At 38.1% G+C, this 23,416-nt stretch overlaps 1 protein-coding gene across 1 annotated transcript in view; it reads left to right on the top strand.

Moving 5' to 3' along the window:
* The first annotated feature begins 316 nt into the window (after positions 1–316).
* Positions 317–23,416, top strand: part of LOC139743542 (uncharacterized) — a 75,591-nt gene continuing 52,491 nt past the window's right edge. The window contains exons 1-13 of the mRNA XM_071654021.1: positions 317–373; positions 3,116–3,227; positions 3,738–3,872; positions 12,095–12,430; positions 14,078–14,191; positions 15,203–15,316; positions 16,255–16,686; positions 17,420–17,851; positions 18,158–18,514; positions 19,227–19,646; positions 19,849–20,271; positions 21,043–21,465; positions 22,303–22,731. Coding sequence (XP_071510122.1) covers positions 317–373; positions 3,116–3,227; positions 3,738–3,872; positions 12,095–12,430; positions 14,078–14,191; positions 15,203–15,316; positions 16,255–16,686; positions 17,420–17,851; positions 18,158–18,514; positions 19,227–19,646; positions 19,849–20,271; positions 21,043–21,465; positions 22,303–22,731 — 3,784 coding nt within the window. The remainder of the gene's footprint in view (positions 374–3,115; positions 3,228–3,737; positions 3,873–12,094; positions 12,431–14,077; positions 14,192–15,202; positions 15,317–16,254; positions 16,687–17,419; positions 17,852–18,157; positions 18,515–19,226; positions 19,647–19,848; positions 20,272–21,042; positions 21,466–22,302; positions 22,732–23,416) is intronic.

Here is a 23,416-nt window from a genome sequence, read left to right on the forward strand (position 1 = left end):
ACGGCAACAAGCTTGCGTTGTCACGGATAGTCCAAGTTCAAAGTTATTGTGGGGAGACTGAAGTGTTTTTTATCAATTTTCTGGCATATCCTGGTGTTACGCATATTCTGGTGTTACCTAACCAAAAGACACTGTGAAAATGATTAATTTGTTATACAATTATGCTGAAACGGGAATGGCTGGGTTTTGCGTTTACAAATCTTGTGTTCTTTTTAACATGTGATCATCACTTTAATTCCAATTGAAGCTCATTTTGGAATCACTAGTCTTTATATAGGCGTTACAGCTGCAAGGTCTTTCGTCAGCTTGTAACGCCATGGGTGTTCCATTCCATGAAAGCTGTGTAGACAAGATCCGAGACTTGAGAGAGTTGGTCAGTGAACATGGTTTATGGCCCTATTAGACAGTGCATAAGACTGACGTGAGAGTATCACTTTATTTTCCGATATTGATTGTGATCCAGCTGTATTAAGGATCAAACTTTGACCCCCGAATTTGACGAGGAGTGCTATATCAATATTTGTGATCTATCGTGGCTATTAGCAACCTTTTTGCCCCAAAAGTCAGTGATATTTTGACAGTTTGATTGTCAAGAGATTACATGATTATTAACTTTGTCCTTGATCTTCTTGTGTCTCGATTGGAACAATTTTCATGACTTTCTGTTTTAATGTATCTCTTAACAAACAGACATCAATATCTAATATAGGTAATTGTGATAATGATAATTGTGATGATGATAATAATGATAGTAATAATAAAGACGATGATGGTGATGATAACAATAATGATAACAGTAAATACATATTGAAAATGATAATAATAATAATAATAATGATAATAATAATAATTATAATTATAACAATGATAATAATAGTTATAAACAATAATGATAATAACAATAAAAACAACAATAATTATACTGATAATAGAGTCTTGAACAATTTGAAGACGCCGCGTTTGTCACACAGTAGCTCTCCTGGCGCAGAAAGACATGAAAAGTGTAACCTCCTTTGCCACTTTTTCACAAGGAAAGAGCAGGTAGGCCTATGAGCTCAAATGAGCAAACAGGAGCAGCAGCTCGTAAACATAGTTGCCGATGTGTTTACAAAACCGACCCCATCGCATCCCAAAGGAAACACACTGATATCATAATATTTTTTATGACTTTTTAATGGTCAACATTTATCAATCTAGATATGAAACATACTGGGATTTGTGGTATGATAAAGTCAACGTGTGGAATGTAATATACACGACGCGTCAGAGCTGTCTTTGAGGCGTATAGTCCACCATCATCTAAAATCCGTCATGTCCCAAGTGATTCCTATTGGCGTCCACATAGTCTCTCTGTATTTACGCTTACTTTCTCTCATATTGGCAGATATCTGATTGCTTGCCAATCGAAAGAATCTCTGACAATGTAATGTTTCTCTTTGAAAATAAAATCATCTTGTACGGAAGTTTTGCCTGCGGCATAACAGCAGGATTATAGTTACGTGGCAGGTTCAGTAACGATGAGAATAGTGACAAAGAATGATAATGATATGATAATGTAACGCCGATTATACAGAAAACTGTCATCGGTTGATGGTGATGATGATGATGATGATGATGATGATGATGATGATGACATGTCTTCCGATCGTTGATCTTGTATGTTGTATATATATATATATATATATATATATATATATATGTCCAAACATGTTGCGAATTCACGTATTGGCTCCAATTTAACGAAGAATAAACCGGTAATGCAATATTTCGCCAATAAACTCTATATAAACTCATATACACTCTCAATAAACTCTATATTGGCGAAATATTGCATTACCGGTTTATTCTTCGTTATATATATATATATATATATATATATATGTATATACATGTACATATATAATTATATAACATACAAGATCAACGTTATGACCTGCCATTGTAATTGCTAGACCATCAAACAAGTATCAAACCCTGTCAGACACTTTACAAGAGGCCCGGGCGTTTCTCAGTGTGTTTCATCGCCCCCACAAGCAAAGGTGTGCACGTCACGAGACCGACACCCACGAGTCATACAGCCTACGAGTCATACAGCTCACGAGTCATACATGAGTTCCACACTAAGCTAACAAGGCCCACGACGTGTTGTGTCTGTCGAACTCCTGAGCTGTTTTTACCTAGTGTCGTACTCATGGGCTCTATTTGCCTTATGTCGAAGTCATGGGCTGTATGACTCGTGAGCTGTATGGTCATGGATCTGTTTCCGATGTCGAACTCGTGGACTGTATGAATCGTGGGTGTCGGTCTAGTGGGATGACCCCAAGTAAAGATATGTTAAAATCCGAACACCAGCAGATTAGGAAACAAACACGGGATACTAGCCATGTTCGATTCAACGTTAAGTAGCCGTTCTTATTTTATCAATACAATGATCATTCCACCATCTCCCTCGCCCCTCTGTCGTAATTAATTAACCTCATCTAGGACGTTACATACATGTTTTGCTTTCGAGCTGCCTCGTCCTCCCCTCATAAGAGTTGTGAAAATATGTCTTCATTATATAAAGACATCCATGAGTGGTATTTGGTTTCAAAATAATTATGACACAGAAAAAAAATATTCCGTCAATAGACCTGCTCAGAAAGGCTCGGTACACTCAGATACGAACAAATAATATACATCGTCATTGTTATGCACATTAGGTTTCAAAGCTGCCAGATATTCTGAATTAATTCAATGATCCGCATCTCCCTTGTAATTGAGGTCATAGTTGATAAAGGACAAGGTTAGGGAGAGGCCTACAAGAATGCAGATCAAATAAAAGATATCTGCTGCTAACAATGGATCTCCATTACGAATTACACGTCACAATGGCGAGCCTGTGATTGGCTGATCGTTGTTGGGTGGATCAATATTGGAAAAGAAAAAAAGATAAACTTCGGGTCTAGGTGTAACACGGGCTTGGGGTGTATTCTGTGATGAAGAACGCCAGAGAATTAGAAACAACAGTCTTCAGTAGAGACGGCGCGGTTCAACACATTAACAGTAGGTAACGTTTAGGCCAAAGGATCAAATCAGTTGAAGTCAAGTTGCTCGGTGTATTCGTTTCCAACAGTTTTTGAGGCCATTCCTTCGGTCAGAGAAAAGGGAGAAATTCGCCATGAAGTTGGCGCTTTTGTCCTTGTTTTGTGTGGCGCTAAGCTTCTGCGCTGTGTCTGCACAAAATGGTAAGTTTTAGCACGTTTAATTTTTTTTTCTCTCAGTACTTTTTAGAATCACTCCCTTCACACGAACCGCCGTCCGGTCTACCAATGAAACTCCAGTTATTATTAGTATTAGTATTAGTAGTAGTAATAGTGTCATTATTATAATATTTGTTATTATCATCATTATTTTCATTCTTACTATTATTTTTTACCACCTGTTTACCATGTTATTTTATCGTACTGGTGTTAAATCTGATTCAATACAATGAATTGTTTCTAGGGCTATCACCAATTCTACAACTGTGATCATTTGTGTCACTAAACGTTGCAACTGTTATAATTGGTCAAAGCGGAAATAAAAACGTGATGAACAAGGTCATGCAATCTCTGTACATCATCGTAGTGCAACAAATAACGTAAAATCCTATGGTATCGTGGCTTTTACCCTTTTACATCACGGAATCAAAATATATAACATACTGATTCTCTAGGATGTAGTGTTATATTTTTCCCGTTGGTTTTTCATTTCAGAATGCGACTCATCGCCCTGTGCAGGCAGTGCTCTGTGCTTAGATGGACCCTACGGATACTATACCTGTCAGTGTCAGGGAGACACATACGGAACGAACTGCGATAATGACAACCAGGGAATCCCAAATAATCTTGGTAAGATTTTTGTGCCTCATTTGCGATGTGTTTTGGCTATGTTAATTTCCTAAGCACATGATTCATCTGATGGTTGATTTTGTGTTTGTTTGTTTGTTTGCTTTTGTTTGTTTTGTGTAAAATAATCCTCGGTCATTAAGCACTTTGCATGCAAAGTGTAAAGATAATGAGTACGGTTGCATAAAAAGTTCTCGATGAAACGATGAAAATCAATATTGCTGGCAAGTCTGTGTCATGATGATACTTACTCTTGATTTAACGAACAGGTGTAATAGCAGGTGGAGGATTTTTTTAAATGCATATTGAATTTCATCCTTTATGCTAGAGTCACACACGGCCGGATTTCGTAAACCGTATCGACCAGGTTCGAGCCGTAGAACCCGCATTGACTCACATTGTAACCCGTGTCAATTCCTGATGGATTCCAGGGGCTACGATACGGCGGTGAAAAACATTTTGGTCATATTCAAAATTTTCTCACGGATTTCAATTCCATATTGATATCCGAATTGACCCGGTTGGAACCGCACTAACTCGCATCGACCTGCTCCAACCCTGCGCAAAACCGTATGGACCCTTGCCGTATACCACATTGCATTAATGAAACGGATGATGACAAGGTTTACGGTACGGGTCGAAGCGGGTTGACACGGGTCGATAGGGGTCGATAGTGATTGTATCATAAATTATCCTCCATTCTGGGACTAATCCGGCTCGTTTTCACTCGGATCAAATTCGTTTTGTGACCTGGCCGTGTGTGACTCTAGCATTAAGAAAATTGTGTCAGGCATCATTCCACTGGTGTATTTTTGTTAATGTAACCTAATTAGGTATGATAGGTTCTAAAAAAGATTCACAGTTGACAATGAAAATAACCCCTGTATACGTTTTGGGGGATTTTCTTTTTCTTATGATGATCGATATCTTGATTTGTATTTACATTCTTCACACTAGACACACTGCTTTTAACATGTCATTATTTTGTAATGTGCACATTGTAATCAGACATTTTTCTCTCCTGTACCATCTTGATATGACTATGTGGATTAAGTGTACTCTACACACCATCCTATACTTTGCCCTATAAACTCTACCATATATACTTTGCTATATAAATCGTTATCCCATCAGAACATAATACTCCGCTCTTTAGTTTAGGTAGGACTTAGGTATACACCATGTATTTTCTTAGTCTCGACATAAACCAACCTAATCTTGTTTTGTATCAGTTCATGTTCCCCTTTTTATTAAAAAAAAACCTCTAAACCAAAATTAATCCAAAGTAAAGGATTACATGTATATCGAACAAGAAGATAATCATAGTAAAGATGAAAAAAGAAAGGGCAAAATAAGTGTATATTCAAGTGACCCGTACGCCAGTACACAGAAAAAAATCCTCAGACTCGACTTTATCTCCCCTTATTGTCTGCCTAAAGAGAATTTAACAAGTTCCAAATTCTGAAAGCATATTTCCATGTATAAGAAGAAGTGTTTTATGAGTAACAAGCATCTATTTACTAAACTATTATGAACAACAGGATGCTTACGGATTCCTGACAAAAATAAGAACGGCATTTAGAATGCAGATGGGAAACTTGACTGCCTAGACGTTGAACCAATGCCATATCAACACGAATGCACTTCACAGAGTACTGCACCAGCTCATGAAAAAATACTCAGATTATTTATGGTCAGATCCAATATATCCTGAGAAGTTCAAAATTTTCTTCAAACTCCAGCGAAAGACCCCATTAGCGTGCTAGTAGGCTTGTGTCACAGGGGACTTTCCTCTGAATGTGGGGAACGAAAGTCCTCCCTGCGACTGGGATCTTTTCTCTATAGTCAATGGTTGACTCTCTCAAAATGCAGCAGATTGTTAGCAGACCATTCATTCAATCAACTCTTTCGACTTGGGCAACTACCGTGCCTCGAAATAAGAAGCCAATCACACAGTGTGCTTACAATGTAACAAGCAATGCGATTTATTATACTGGTCTCAAATTGTCGTTTACAACAATAACATAGTACAAACTTGAATACAGATATCCAATTCCACTTGATCTTGAGCTTGGTTGCTCTGCTCGGTGGTTTATTCTAGAAGCTCCCGTGCTTGGTTGCTCTAGGTTGTCGACGATGCCCTGCCTGAAGTAGCGGGTCGTCTCCCCTTACTTCTGGTCCTCTCTGGAACCGCAAACTGTGGCTCTCTCTGCAGCCCTAAACTTGGTCCTCGCTGGAACCCTAAACGGTGGCTCTCTCCCTGGAACCCTAAACGGTGGCTCTCTCCCTGGAACCCTAAACACCAACAGTTGTTGGTGTTTAAACTCGAATCCTCCTAGATTCTCTGCTGGACGGTCAGGCTGTCCAAGCCGAAATGCAACAATCCCTGAATCCCACTGATTCCAAATAACACTCTGCTACTCTAACTTCGCAATCTCGAAGTACCGTAGCCTGGTCCTGAGTGTTCCGCAAATAATGTGGCATCTGAATTTTGTGCCCAAACACTGCATATTTATACATTTGTTGGACCATAGGTCTCCATGTAAAATTAATTAAATGAAGTCAAGTGACTTCCTAGAAAGTTTTCATAGAAGTCCTGCCCCCTTTTCTTATTGGTTGGCGTTTTCTGTCTGTCAAAACTTTCCTGAGCATCTCATTTTGCATTGGTCAAGCCCCTGCTTGACGTCATCACTTCCTGTCCACGGAAACCAAAATTCTTTGAAGTGGTCCTGTCTTGACCTAGCTAGAAACTTGTGTTTGACGTCGTGAATGACGTCCACATACCAGATAGTATGAGGCATACTACCAGGGATACCCTTTCCTCGTATTTTGACGTCATGTAGGGTTTACTCATCCCCAAAACATTTAATTCCAAATCACTCTCTTTTACTTTGATTGTGCATCGCAACATCTCCTTATATGGTTATTTTGATGCAAGCTTTTGTCTTTAAAGCTGCACTTCTTTTGTAACCATTGCCATAACATCAATTTCTTACATGAGCTACATAATAAACATTAGTACAATGAGACAAATTATTACGTGACAAATACAAAATATGTCATATCATGACAGCTTGCTAAGGGCGAAAAAAGGAGTGATCGCTGCATTTTATAGTACAAATGTCCTATTTTAAACACATGTTCCTTGGTACAATTGGAATTTTTCCATCTAAAGAGACAATCTGTATCTATGCAAATAAGCCTTAATTTGCATAATTTATGCAAAAATACATATAAAAATTGTTAAAAATATATGCGTATCCAGCAGAAATACCCAATTTGGTAGAAGTATTCTATAGAGTATGTGGAAACAATCCCTGCAAAAATTGATTTCATACCTATGTAAATATGCATAAAATTAGCATAATTATGCGAGTTATTCAAATTGATTTGTAAACAATGAAACCCCCCTTAAATCTCTTCCTAGATAGATATAACCCTTTAGAAACCCTCTATGAAACAAAATGAGAAAAGAATTTGAATTATTGAACCATCATTACCAGCTAATTTACATAATTACAGAAGAAAGTAAAGTAAAAACATTATTTTTAAAGTTTTTCTTACAGTATAAGAACTGCATTTTATGATAAAAACTACCAAAGTATTATGCATATCCTTTAGTCAAAAGGAAATGGTTTGTAATATCAAAACATTATTTCTCGTTTGTAGTATCAAAACACTATTTCTCTATGCAAATACCACCTAATTAGCATATTGTGCATATCAATACCCGAATGTACCAGAAGTCAATGGTCAAGGTCGACTTGTTTCAGTTTACGCGATAACTCAAGACTGGATTAAGCAAATTTCACCAAACTTGGTCCAAGGATGACGTATGATGGGGCAATTAATAAGCATTTTTAAAGGAAAATCGGCAAGAGGTCAAAGGTCAAACAGTTCAAGGTCAATGCTAAAATTTCATTATTTCCCCCATATCTATGCAATGCCTGAAGGTATTTTCTTGAAACTTAGTGACTGCATACATGTACTGTATATATACATACCAAAATAATAATCTTCAGAGAGTTTCAGGTCATGAGGTCAAAGGTCAAAGGCCAGGTGAAAATGTAAAAATTTCACTTTTATCTCTGCTTTTCGCAAATGGTTCAAGGTGTCTTCATGGAACTTGGTACTGGCAAGGATTTTCTAGGGAATTTAGGGGTAATTTGTCAAAGGTCAAGGGTCAAAGATCAAGGTCAACTGAGCCCCCAAAATTTCACTATTTCCCACATATTTTTGCAATGCTTGTAGGATTTTTCTTGAAACTTAATATATACATGTATTACCTAATGGAGATTCTCTGGGAAATTTCCTGCCAAAAGGTCAAAGCTCTGATGGAAGTGCTATATTTCACATTTTCTTCCATATCTTGAATGTGAATCAAGGTATCATGAAACTTAGTACATAATTATTTGTGCATGTTCCTTCCTGACAGTGACACGCTTGTTGATTATCGAAAAAAATTGTTAAGCCTTCCCCTCTCAAGTGTTTTGTTTCCTCTTGATGAGCAGGAAAGGACATGGAATTCAGTGACATGGTATAGTCATCACCGTCATTGCATTTAATGTATGGGTCTCATGAAGGTTAATTTAGATGTACACAACCTCATGTATAACCTCTGACATTTTTACCTTTTACATTTTTACCTGTGTATTTTCCCCATTTTAACCTCTGACATCTTTACACAAAACCAGTTAACATAATTATGTTTTTTTTTGGAAAAAGCTTCAAGATAATGTAGGTCATAATCATCTACACAGGTACTAGCTGGTATGTGGTGGAATACAACATTCTTTGGACCGCCAGGGAGTTACATTATCCCAAGGGAAAAAAATCACAACCAGGGAGAATAATATTATGATATTTACGATCCTCGTAAACAGTAGCATGTGACGATCTGTTGACAAATCACATCCTAGTAATTGTAAACGCCACCTAATATACTCTTTTATGGCTATGAACATATTATTTCTGCTTTGATTTATTGTTGAAATTGAGTCAGAGACTAAGATTATTGTTCACATGACAATTTTTGCATAAATTATTGCCTTATCAAAATGTTATTGTGAATAAATTTCCTAGCATAGTTTCCATGCCATAGCAGCTCATAGTATGCTGAGGGAACGTGTATTTTTTTTTTCAGAAACAGACTTTGTTTCTAACTCAAGCTTGTAAGTTCGTAATGTGTGCAGATACCCTTAATCCACATAATCCACATAATTTACACAAGTTTATGATCAGTTTGATATAAAAAGCCCCTCATTCGCTTGGGTGCCTACAAAACACAATGAAAATCAGAATTCACACTTTTTATATTGTAGTGTTTTTTGTAATGATTTCTAACCATGACTTCAGTTGTGTACTGTTTGCAAGGGAAAAACAATCCTTTTGTAAGCAATATTGTTCCGATTTGCATCTGTTCCTATGCAGGCCCTACTTTTATATTTGCATAATCATATTTAAAGAGTGTCACTATCGATTACTATTTTCCCACCCTGCAAAGCATATATGCAATGAGGGAAAATTGATAATAAAAATCATTTCAAAGATCAATATGTTTCGAAATTTCACGTCTTGTATACTTATCAACATAATTCATGCATAAAATACCTTAGTTGATTAAATAATATGGAAACAACTTAAGCAACTGAAAAGTGTTGTTGTGAGAATATTGTCTATTCTATTAGCTTTTTGGATATTAAGTTCAAAGCGATTTAAGACATTGTCACATAATTGCTTTTTGTTTGTTCTAATTATCTATGTGTAGATTTTGATATGCATAATTTATTATGCAAATAACAGGTTGTTTGCATAGAGACAGTTTGTATCTTTAGATGAATCATTTGGTTTTGACCCAAGGAACATCCATCCCAGGTTCAAACTTTGTACTACAAGATCCAGTGCCTTAGAAATTCTTTCAAAAGTGCAGATTTTTGCACAATAAATTTTATGTTTATTTACATAGGTATGAAATCAAATTTTTGCATGAATGTTTACACCTACTCTATAGAATATTTCTACCAAATTATACTTCTGCTGGATGCACATATATTCTTTAAATAATTTTTATATGTATTTCTGCATAAATTATGCAAATTAAGGCTTATTTGCATAGATACAGATTGTCTCTTTAGATGAAAATTTTTCATTTGCCCTAGGGGACATCTGTGCCAAGTAGGACATTTGTACTAAAAAATGCAGCGTTTACCCCCTTAGCAAGTCTACTATGCTATTCAGGAGGGGGGGGGGGGGGGGGGGAAGCTGCTGGACCTGGGACGGGGTCATGGTCAATGGTATCTGTCCTTCCCACCCCTTCCCCTCCCCCTACTCCCGTTTTTACCGAGTAATTCTTTCGGAACATTCTACGTCTTTATTTAAATTGTTTCAAGGAATTCCCATGATACAGTTTTCTTGAAAAACTCATTACGTCGGTTACGTTGTTACGTAAGCGCACGTAACGTCTGAGGTCATACAACTGATTTGTCTTTAAATACTTCCTATACAATCTCTGCCTCGCATTCATGGAACGCAGAATACCAGTTGTGATCCAATGTTTCACTACCAGTTTTTATCTTAATTTTTATATCCTGATTTAGTATGTTTCTTACAGACGCTGGTAAAAATATCTAATATCATAATTATGCAGTATTAACATCTGACTGGTTTGTTACAGCCGTAAAATCAACTGACAAGCTCCTCAATAAGGGATGAAATACAAAGTTGTCTGGAAACACGTAATGTTTTAACACAGTTTCTATTAAAACCCATAGTTAGTGAACTGAAAAATTGGAAAATGATATATTGGAAAATATCGGTGTTTACACCAGAAAAAAATATATATACATATAATAATAATAATTGTCAGTTACATTCGTAAGGATGTTGCCAATACATGTACAGGAAATATGTTACACGAGAGGAGTTGGTTATGATTGGTCTGAAACAGAATGAATTAAATAGGCCTGCGTTATAAAATCCATTAGTTCAACCGTGATAGGCCTATGACCTTTTAAGGAGATCAAAATTAAAATTTCCATTGAGTAGCATAGCTTATTCTTACGTGCTGTTTTACTAAAACACAAGCGCAATATGTCGGTGAACTCATCTGTCTGGGTGTTTGGGGCTTTATAAATCACGCCGATAATGAAATTCATTCTGGACGCCTGTTAAATCCAAACAAAGAGGGTATCAACATTCTCCGAATCAAACTGCAGATCCTGAACAGTGACCAGGATTGCAATGCTCTATTACATATTCATGAGAAATTCCACCAACACAACTAGTCTTTGTTTATCCTGAAATGTAGTATACGCAAGCACATGAAAACATGTGGTTATTTTTTTCTTTTTTTTTCAATTTTTTCATTTTTTTTTCAGCAGTGCCTAGGGGGATCCATCATGAATTTATTAATAAAGCATTCATATGCCTTGGAGTAGTCCAAAAGCCTCAGCAGAGCTCTGCGTGTAAAGGTGGTATTCGTGATATTCATGTCTATTGTTCAGGGTCATTGCAAGCACACACTCATATACACATCATTGGTTCTCGTATAAAATTCAATTTCGTGCAGAGGGTTCATTTCGGCCAAAATCTGGAACCTAACTTTAAAACAAATCAAGCATTTAACGAAACTGATTCCTGCTCTATTTTTCAAATCACCTCTAACTTAATTGTACACTATTCAGCTAGTACTCATACCAATGACAGTGTCCTAATTATGATGCATAGTTTTCGAGCTATCAAGAATCAACTGTGGGATTTTTTTTTTTTTTTTGGTAACACCTTGTACATACAACACCCACCGCCTCTCTTTTTTTTCTTGCTTTATGAACAAAGTTATATCTAGCTAAGTTGTACATTGCTTATCTATTTCAAAAAAAAAGAAAAGAAAAATGCGCGTTATGTAGTACTGAATAATCGTTATTTTCTGTTCACAGGGCTTCTTTCTTTGACTAGGTTGCATGATTCAATGGAAATTTGAGAAAAAAAGAAGAAATAATTGAATTGAATGAATGAGCAAACATTATTTACACCACTTGTTTGCTGCCCTCATTGTTACCTGTCCTCCAACGTTAACTGAATTTGACTACAAACACTACATTGGAGAGATTGCTTGGTGTCTGACTTGTCATCAGATTTCTAAAATTCAAGTTCAACAACCACAACGGAGTTTTGATGCTACTCATTCTATATTAAGGTGTGTTTTTTTCTGATTTTTATATTTTCAGTGATTGACGAGCAGTGTAGCTTCACGAACAACGTTTACGCCTACACAGCGACATACAGTACTGGACAGTTGCCAAGAAGAGAATCTTGTTTCACCCTGATACGTATCCACGGTGCGACAGTCATCAACGTAACGATCTTCAATAACAACATAGAAAGAGAAAAGGACTTCATCGTCATTGGCACGGGTGACGTTCCGTTTGACCCTGTTGATCCGACGCAGGAACTTGACAGTGACAACGGCACCTTCACTTTAACGCTCACTGGACCTAGCATATGGATTTGGACCTTTACTGATAGGAACATAGACAGTAATTACTCGGTAGCGATCAGTGCAGGTATGATGTAGTAATTCATTTATCCATACAACTAATTGTTCTTCCCATCACTTATATAATCATTCACGTCTCATTCATTTAGGCATTCGATGTTAACTTCTCCGGTGTATTGCGCTGACAGTATCATGACAATTACCCCCTCCCCCCCCCCCCCCACTCGGCTGCGTGTTTTTTTAAGACGGCGCAGATTGAGGACCCTAAAAATCTATTGGGGACCCTATCCCTAAACCTAACCCTAATCCTAATCCTAACCCTAACCATCAAACCCTAACCCTAACCCTAACCCTAACCCTAACCCTAACCCTAACCCTAACCCTAACCCCAACCCTAACCCTAACCCTAACCCCAACCCTAACCCTAACCAAAAAACCCTAACGCAACGTTTTTCCCACAGGTTTAACACGCGCCATGCCCCAATCTGTGCCGTCTTTAAAAAAAAACGCCCCCGGCTTAATGGTAGAGTGGAGATTAGGGTTAGGGTTAAGTTTAGGGGTAGAATTTTGGTTAGGGTTAGGACTAGGTGCAGGGTTTTTATAAGGGTAGGGTTAGGCAAAGGGTATGGGGTAATTGTCCTAGAACCTCACTGACAAGGTTTGCCTCCGAAAAATGAAGGAGCATTGAAAGATATTCATTCATTCATTATTGTAATGTCCCTCTGGTTTCTGTAGTCGTTGTGTAGATTACTTATGGAATCATCAATTTCAACTCATACTGAATATCAAACAACACAGGGCAGTAAATGGATATGTAAGTGTGTGGTCATTACAAATCGCAGATAATTATACATTATAATTACATGGGCAGAAATCGGAATTTCATGTAAAATCCATGATAGAAAAGATACAGTGAAACGTTTGTAACCATGATAGTCAGCAAATTATCTATATCTGTGGTGAAATGGACAAATCTATCAGAATCAATGATTTTTTTTTTTTCAATCTTGTATTTACATGTATCGTTCATGTCACGTATAGACTTTAATGTGCGAATTTCTTCTTTGGAATTGACTGGTATCGATATACAAAGCTAGTTTTGTCTGGAGCACTCTTGGTTCACATTAAGAAGGTTTCAGATCCGACTATAAATTCGTGTAAGCACCTAAACATTGTCGCGTTTTAAAGGGATTGTAGAGTTTTGGTTGTGCTCCTTAATCTAAGGTTATTCTCGCCTGTTATTGAGACCAATAATTGTTTTGGATATCTCAGCCATTTCAAAATCGATGTTGATCAAAATGCTTTGAATTTCTGTAAGAAATATATGCTGTTTTTTGTTTTGTTAGATTCCCATGTAATAATCTTACAAAAAAGAAGTCCCATCTCAACCAAAACTAAAACAAACGAGTAGACATAAAATGGATATCCGATGTTGGAGAGGGGGACAAACACACACGCACACACACACACACACACGCACACACACACACACACACACACATACACAGGATCCTACCTTATTTCTCTTGTGTAAAAGCAACATGGTGTAAACCCACTGAAGAGCCTTTTCTGACACTCACATCGTAAACTGGCCATCAGAAACGTGCAACCCGCGTACTTTGTAGTATTCTTTGATTGCAAGTAGTACAGAATGACAAAATTTGGATGAAAAGTTAGAGACATCAGGTGATATAATACACATTATCCCTCACAGATGGAGATGACTGCGCATCACAGCCTTGTCAGAATGGAGCGACTTGCGTAGACCTGCTCAGGGATTACACTTGTGTGTGTTTACAGGGATACGAGGGACCCAATTGTGGTGTTGGTAAGTTTGTTCGTTTGTTGCTTGTTTGTTTTCTGGCATGATCGTAAGGAATATCGATAGTTGTGTTAATGTCGTATTCGGTATAAATTAGAAATATTTTTCTGTATATAATGGAATGTATTGTTCTATGTGTTTACGAAAACAGGTAGCAACATCAACAGTGTCATATACGAACAGCGACCAATATCTTGCGTGAAAAATTTGCTTTAGATAATTGTATACAAAATCTGTGGGATTTCGTAATCTTGTAGAAAAGGGCGAACATAATCATAATATGTGTTGGGTCCTCCTTATTTTCACTGCTTTGAAGTCTCCTTTACTGCTGCTTATTCCATTAGTTTGTTTTTTTCATCAATTGCCATAGAAATATATAGATTTGACGACTTGACGGTATTATTGATGATATGACTACAGTATCATAAACCAACGTTCAAATTAATTGAAAATAGTGATGTGATGATGAAGTGAAACTACCCGCATAAGAACCACTTATAAAGATGTCGTAAAAGGTTCGGAAGGTCCGAACTAAATCAAATATATCTTTAAAATTTCCAAAATACAAAATCAAATGAAAGAATGAGTGAGAGAGATAAGATATGATCAAAGAAGTTTTTAGTTTTGTTACATTTTTCTCAAAATACACCATACTCTAAAATGGGTTCATATACTGAGCCAAAGAGTTAATGATCCCTATATCCCAGCGCTCGCATCGACAAATTATGTCGTTATGATAAAGAGCCACACGTGCACAAAATACAACGGCAAATGAACAAACAAAACACTATTTCAGCGTGTTATATTTCACTTTCTTTCTGTAATGAAAGCAGTAACCAACAATGGGTCATGTTGGCTTAAAAAAAGATACCACTAGTTTCGTTGAAGTATTCCGGAAATTGTATTGTTTGTACCAATCAAGATAAGGAGGGAAGCTTATTCAGAGACGTGTCTGATTCTCTATTTGGGAAGAGCTGTTGTAATACGACTACAACTCTTAATCTTCTCTATCTACAGACACAGACGAATGCCGAAGTGACCCATGCCAAAATGGTGGAACATGTAATGACTTTGAAGATTACTACAACTGTACTTGCACTCCAAGTTTTACCGGATTCAACTGTGAAGTAGGCAAGTATGATTATTAAAAATTGATGATAGTAACATAGCCATATATGTAATATATATATATATATATATATATATATATATATACATATATTTGCTGTTCAACATTCTTTGAATAGTATAAAAATAAACAATGTGACATGAAGGGCCTAGGTTGCTTCCTGGATTAACAGAAAACACAAGGCAAAGACAAAGGGCAGTACAGAAAAACATGTAAATACATCGTGCATAATAAAAGACACACTCAACAATAGTTACATAATCACGAACGGATTGACGAAAGAATACATTTTTGACACACAAAGAAATTAAAATATGCAATATTTGATTATGGAGCATACATTTCTACCTTAATAAGTCAATTTTGTCTCATTCGTCTGTTTTTTTTTCCTCCTCTTTCCCTCTTACTAAATCATTATCTTTTCCTCTCTGTCTCTCTCTCTCTCTCTATCTATCTACCTTGCCCTCCTATTCTTAAACACATCTTTTTTCTTTCTTATAACCTTCTCCTTGCTCATAACCCTTTAATACATTTAACACTTTATTATTTTCTTTTCCTCAAACTCCACGTTGACTCTCTCGTTGATAACAACCCATTAACAATAGCGATATATATATATATATAATAATATAAATTTATATATACTATGTGTGTGTATGTGTAAGTATATATGAATATGTGTGTGTATGTGTATATATATATATATATATATATGAGTAAAGAGTATAGGAAATTAATTGCTCCTGCATATAGGATATGATACAACGCTTTATTTGCTTTAAAGATCATTATAGCCCGATGCATATTAATTTTTTAGTATACATGCTGTAGGTATTACTGGCGAGGAACAAAAGTTATAATCCATAAAGAAGCGACATCTCTTCATCTCTAATTATCTTTTTTTTTCTCCATGGCCAATCACGCTGGCTTCTGTCCGCAGGTGTGGTTATCGTCTTGTCCACTGTTCCATCATTTGGCGCCAACGAACTTGTGTATGGCGGCACGGAAATCCAGTCTGTGACCTTTAACCTCACCATAACGCCATCATCCCTGGCAACGTACTCGGTGGGTGGTGATGGAACATCAGGCCTCTGGCGTGTGTATGTGTTTCTCAGCCCAAATATGGAAGGAACTCAAGTCACTGGTCAAGAGCTTCTAGTGACCCTTTCAGGGGAACAGGAAACAGCTCTATGGCAACCCCCTTCGCCTACTGTTCTGTCCGTACTACAGTCCGGTACAATCAATGTCGGTGCTGGCATCACTTGTTCTGAGCTTCAGTATTTCTGTGCCCGTCTGAGCAAGGGTGAAAGTCCGTCACCGGACTATGAGATTACTGGTTCCCTCCTTGGATGCACCACGATCACTTGCAGAGGTAAGCTGTTCACGTTTTAAACGGCTTCGTATTTATTTCCTTTTAATAATAAGAAAAATCAGAAATGTGTATTTTTCCCAAAGTTATTGGTCATTTAAAGTCAAAAGGTTGTGATGTACAGCGTTACCAAACAACAATCATCCCTGAGCTATACATATCCTTGCTCTTAGGAAAGGGAGAGTTCACTCTGTTTGCGAAGTAAATACATCGGTAAGAATATGTTTCTTTCAAAATTATGTCAACTTCAAGGAAGTGAGAGATACGAGTTTAATCTGATTTTAGTTTCTTTTATCCTGCCTGAAACAAACTTTTCTAGACTTTTTGGCATTTCTAACTTATTAGATTGTTCACAGACTTCAGACTTCACTCCCACAATCATGACAATTTCAAGTTTTTCAGAAGTACTCTCACACGATTGCAATTCATACAGAACGCATTTGAACGTATTCTTTGCTGAATGTGATATTTATAAATCATTTGGGGGAAAACAAAGACGGATGAATTACGATCAAAATGCCAGAAAAGTGCCAGTCACTATAAAAAACCATACACCGTCCAATTAATTCTGTACTGATTTTCCCTATTTTCCTCCAATTTGTTTCAGAGGCTATATTTACAAAATGAAGGAATAAGTCTCAAATGTTTAATTTCAATTCATGAGTGCATAAAGAAAGACATTACATCCTTAAGAAAGACATCATATCTTTATGATGTTGTACGTTTCTCATGGCAGGTGTGGAGATAACAAACATTGATGTCAACATTCAATCTGGAGATCTGACGACGGGAATGACAACGCAGACGGTTACATTTGATGTGGCTCTAGATTCAGACGCAGAGGGGGGAAACGTAGAGGGCAGCAATCTATGGAGGGTCACGGCCTTTGGAAACAGGTTTATGAATGGTTCAGGCGGCAGAATAGGGGAAACTAACGTCACCCTCAGCAATGTTCAAGGAAGTGTTGGTATCGCCGCAGGAGTTCAGTCCACTATTCAGGGATTGTCTTTTGAATTGGACATGGACACTGTTGGTGCCATCTGTGCAGATACACCGATGAACAGATATATCTGCGTGGAAGTGTCGAAAGGCAGTTCGGCCTCACCCGATTTCAGTTTGTCCGGCCCTCCCGATGTGTTTGTGACATGCGTGCCAGTGATTTGTAGAGGTGAGAGGAGTTCATGTGCAAAACTGTATCTTTTATACTGTATTTTCATAGATTGTATAGCCGTAGACGAGCATAAATACCGAACAGAATGACCTGAACCTGTAAAAAATATCACCTGAACCTTTTGATTATGTTGTATCGTGTACATTTATATTAACGAGTGCTTCAAAGGGGTTGAAGTTTTTCTGCACTACTCGTAGTTACTTTCCACATCTTTATCTACGTGTCTTGATTTATAGCTGTTGAAATCACCAACGTTGAGGTAGAAGTGGATTCTGATGCACTCCGCGAAGGTATCGCCCCAAGACGTCGAATTTCTCGTGCGCCTCACCTCTAACGCAGATGGTAGTACTGCCATTGGCAGTGGCCTGTGGAGGATTATAGCCTTTGTCAGCTCGGACTCTCTTGGCGCCGGTGAGCGTCTCGAAGAAACTAATGTCATGCTTACTGCTCTGCAAGCTGCAACGACCCTCGCAGCCGGAAACATGGCCACCATTCCAGCATTGGCAGTCACTTGGCAGCTTGCAGACGGACCTACGTGCTCACAGCTCAGCCATTTTTGTGTTGAGGTGCAGAAGGGCGCAAGTGCTTCTCCAGATTTTGAACTCTTCGGAGATCCTTCCGATGACGTGCTCACCACCTGTACTCCAATATCTTGCAGAGGTAAATATATTATATATATAATATGCACTCTTTAAGAAATGGACAATGACAAGTCGTCATGCTTTCCAACGCCAACTTCAACTGTTTAAGCAAAGACGCAAACACACACTCACGCACAAGGTTGAAAGTGTAGTTTGGTCATGATATACTAAGATATTCTGGCGAGATAACATTGTTATCGATTTTTTTATTTCAATATGAAATCAAGCCAAATCAATAAAGAATATCCAATGGCACCAAAAACATTGGTGGATAGCCCTACTTATCGCGGTCTAAAAGAGAGTTTCAAATATGAGGTACAATATTTGTTGTAGCAGTAGATCTCTGAATAATATCTTTCTTTCAATATTTGTTTCTACTTTAAGAAATAACACAAAATAACAGCATAAGTCAGTGACAAAAAAAATTGAAGACATGTATTTACTAGACCCAGTATTACAAATAATAATTGAAGACTATATTTAATCTTACCAATAAAAGTATCAACGGAATGTGACTGGTCAGTACAAGTTAATCAATGAAATCGCCTTTAAATAGATATTGCATGCACGATTTTCAGAGTGATGGTTGAAACAATTTTACAGTTAATACTGACTCTAGCGCAAGTGGTAGGGAATTGCATTGCTCCAATGCTCTTTATGTATAAAGAAGTTCTTTTAAAAATGTCTATGCGTGACCTGGGAAGAACAAAGCTCTATTTTATTACTTCCAGGTGTCGAGATCAGTTCAACAAATGTCCAGGTGAGCTCTGGAGACCTTAGAGAAGGCGAATCACAAACTGTGACCTTTGATGTCGATCTTATATCTGTGGATTCTGGCGGAAGTGTCAGTGGTTCCGGCTTGTGGCAGGTCACTTCATTTCTAAGCCAGACTGCTGACGGAAGTGGCGGCCGACTCGCCAGCTCCAACGTCACTCTAAGTCCGTCCCAAGGAAGTACCAGTGTATCAGCCGGTTCTCCTGCAACCATTTCAAACCTTGCCTTGGATATCAATCTTCGAGACGGACTAACGTGCTCCCAGTTTAACTACTTCTGTATTGAGGTTTCCAGGGGTGCAAACCCATCGATCGATTTCTTACTAACCGGAACGACAAGCTCTTCGCTTATAAGATGTCAGCAGGTTGTCTGCAGAGGTATGTAGGCCTACGTACGTTATATTACTTTTGGCTTGATTTATTGTCTAAGAAAGTGTGCAAAAAGCGAAATCAAATCCTTGAAAACTAAGGTATGGCGATGCGCGAAGTGCATCCATCTAACACAATACCGCATACAGTAATGTGAAGTGAGACTTACCAAGTAAACCGCTCTCATGATATGCGCCTTTCTGTGTTGCAGGAGTTGAAGTAACCGGTACAGAGCTAGTGATGACCTCTGGGGATGTCAGAGAAGGTTCTTCAGAGCCTGTAGCTTTCGATGTCACTCTGAACACGAACCCTGACGGCGGCAGTGTCAGTGGGTCCGAGTTATGGCATGTAGCTGCATTCCTCAGCTCAGACTCTGATGGGGTAGACAACGTTTTCAACCTTCCTAACGCCACTTTGACCAGTGTGCAGGGGAGTACAGCGGTTATCGCTGGAACACCAAGCACGATTGCCGGGATCAGCATACCCCTTGATATCACGAATGGCCCCCCTTGCTCTGAGTTTGACTACCTCTGTGTGCGAGTTTCTAAAGGGCCTGAAGCCAATCCAGACTTCTTGCTCAGCGGTGCTGCCAGTAACAACGATCTCCTAGCCTGTCAACAAGTCACTTGCAGAAGTAAGTCTTGCCCTAGTGTTCCAGGGCAGAGTAACAGGAAGACAAACACAGCATACACACAGAAACCATTCTACAACGACGAATGTAACTTGGCTAAGCAACAGGCCAATTTGAGACGTCGCATTGCAAAAGCAACAAGAAATCACAAGACAAGATCCGTAACTCAAAATCGAATTTTGACATTTGACAAAAGCAACAGCCATGAATATCTTGGGTATCAATAAATCCTCAAACGTGTTGTTTTTGTTTAGAACATTCAATTCGTGATTATCAAACAGTATCAAAATGCTGACCTCTTGTTTAAAAACATTTTGAAAGGTCTTCGTGCCTGGCAAAATTCCTCATTAGTCGAAAACACAGAAAGCCGGAACCAGTCTTACAGGAATTTATTCTTGAAACAAAATTCAGATAACAGATTTAGATGATACGGTTTTTTCAGACAAATATTAAACGAACAAAATAAAAAAATACAATGATTGTCAAAAACACATTTGAAAAACCTTCGTGACATTTTATTGGTTTTGTATAAAGCAATACCACGTTTGAAAACTCCAGCAATTTAGTCAGGCTCGACGAAGTATTTCAAATTTAATTTCCATTTCATTTTCAATTCATGTTCATATTTCTCCATGAAATATACATCAAATATAACAAAATTAGATAATACATGATATCAAGGTAAGATGTATGATATTTCAAAATTAAGTATCTGCCAGGATAATGTCTTCTAGAGAATATAATACCTCGTACTGAATATTGAATACTTTCCAGGTGTTGAAATTACGATGGTCACCCCAGCAATCAGCGGCGGAGAGTTGTTGGAAGGACTGACATCTGCCATCAGCGTCACTGTGGCCCTGTCAACGAACAGCTTAGGTGGTGATTTGTCCGGGACAGACCTCTGGTATGTGACAGCATTTGGCAGCGATACCAGTAATGGAACAGGGCTAAGGTACCTGGAAACTCCCGTGGATCTCCCACAAGTTGCGTCTGATGCTGGTGTGATAGCCGGGACAGTGACTACTCTTCAAAATATCCTTATCAATTTCACTTTAAGCGGAGATGTGACCTGTGCTCAATTCCGATACATGTGTATCGAGGTTGAGAGAAATATCAATTCCAACCCCGCCTTCACTTTGGCGGGCGTCCCCAACGACGACGTTCTGACAGGTTGCACACCTGCACCCTGTGGAGGTATGAAAAAAAAAAACCACCCAGCAGCAACAATAACAACAAAACAACAACCACAATTGTATATTTTTCACTATCCATGTAAAACACTTTTCGGTTGATGCCACTCTTCTTTAAAATCTAGAAACAGTCGTAGAAATGTTCTCTACTGTCTACTTCAATTCGTCAAATACCCACTCGGTGATAATCCTCTCGATCAACAATCTTATCATCATGTTTACTCTAATTAAAAGAAAGTTCGTTTAGTCTTTTACCAACTCATGTAAAATATTGACGTAATAAGTGACATCTATTTTTTTAAAAGTCGAGTTATAATTTGGTAAAAGTAAACGTACTTTTTATTTCCATTCTCCTAATTCTATAATATCGATTAATATTTGAATAAAGAAACTGGAAATAAACTCACTTGTTGCGACGCTTCGCCAGTTATCAAGTAAATTCTTCGGGCGAATGACGCTCCCGTTGATGAAAGGGCCCACAATCTTGTACATCGACTGGATGAATAAGAAGACTCACATCAGATTATTTTGTAATCATTATCAAGTATATTCGAGGAATCCAGTGAGGCACCATGCTCATACAGCACATCAACGTGCCATGCATTAAAAAAGATTTTCAGATGTGCAACATCAGTGAAGGCAAAAACGTAATTATAATTGTGCGTGCGTGCGCGCACACACACACACACACATATAAATAGTATATAATATATTACATATTATATATAATATATAATATGTTATTCATCTCTTTATTTCTTCATTTACCAATCTATTATTCATTTTGCTATCACAAGTGTTCCTTATGGTTCGTCTCCTTTCTCTTCGTCTTTCTGTCCAGGTGTGGAAATTACAGATACCAATCTCGTCATCCAAGATGGGTATCTTCGTGAGGGAGTCTCACCGATTCCGATGAGTTTTGACGTGTCTTTGATTTCCAACCCATCGGGAGGAAGCGTTGCAGGCGAAAACCTGTGGGAAATCACCGCATGGCTCTCGGACGCTTCAGATGACAGCGGTGTACGCTATCTGCAGCAGCCAATCCTTATCACACAGGAGCAAGCTTCTGTTCCCATTGTGGCAGGCGTTGACACTGCAACGATCGCCGGTATCGTGCTGGACTGGGACTTGACAAACGGTCCGTTGTGTTCACAAGTCAGCTTCATGTGCGTCGAGGTGGCAAAGGGCAGCATGGCTAACCCCGATTTCCTGTTAACAAGCTTTCCAGACTCGAGCGTGCTCAGAACATGCGCACCAGTCACTTGCCGAGGTAGGAATAAAATCCTATTAGCTTTCAATCTCTCACGTCCTCAACAGTCAGTATCTGAACTTGAAGAGGTTTTGGTATTAATTGTCACAAACACATCATGTCAGGAAAGAAGAACGCACATCGAGGGTGCGCATTTCAAAGATATTGAGGTTATAAACACACACACACACACACACATACACACACATACACACACATGAAGGGAAAAATAAAAAAAATCCACCAAAATATTATCAAAACATATGGTTGCTCAGAATTCTCGCTGTCTTGTTAAGTCATGTATGTTATAGAAAGATGACGTCAGTACAGACAACTTCATCTCAGCAGAGTTTAATCATGACGCCTGATAATATACACCGTCAAGTTGAGTCTATATAGAGAGCATCTTATTCAGTGGTTGCTACCTTTTGTCGTTTAAAGTCACACTTACATTGTGCTGAACTAAACTGATTGTATTGTTTGAGATATTGGGCACGAAATAGCCAAATGAAAATACTAAAGATAGAAACATGCAAACACTAATAATAGACAGAGATGGAAGAAAACTGAAGAAATCCACAGCTAAATAGACAGAGATATTAGGTACGGCATTATAATTATACTAGTCGGCCTATAGGGCTCCGTGGTCGCCCACATTTATCACTAGAGGCAGTTTCCAACTCAGTATTTGTGACACAGCTGACAC

Source organism: Diadema antillarum, unplaced genomic scaffold (assembly GCF_040938485.1).
Source record: "Diadema antillarum isolate AM-2024a unplaced genomic scaffold, OU_Dant_1.0 seq00001096_RagTag, whole genome shotgun sequence".
NCBI lineage: Eukaryota > Metazoa > Echinodermata > Echinoidea > Diadematoida > Diadematidae > Diadema > Diadema antillarum.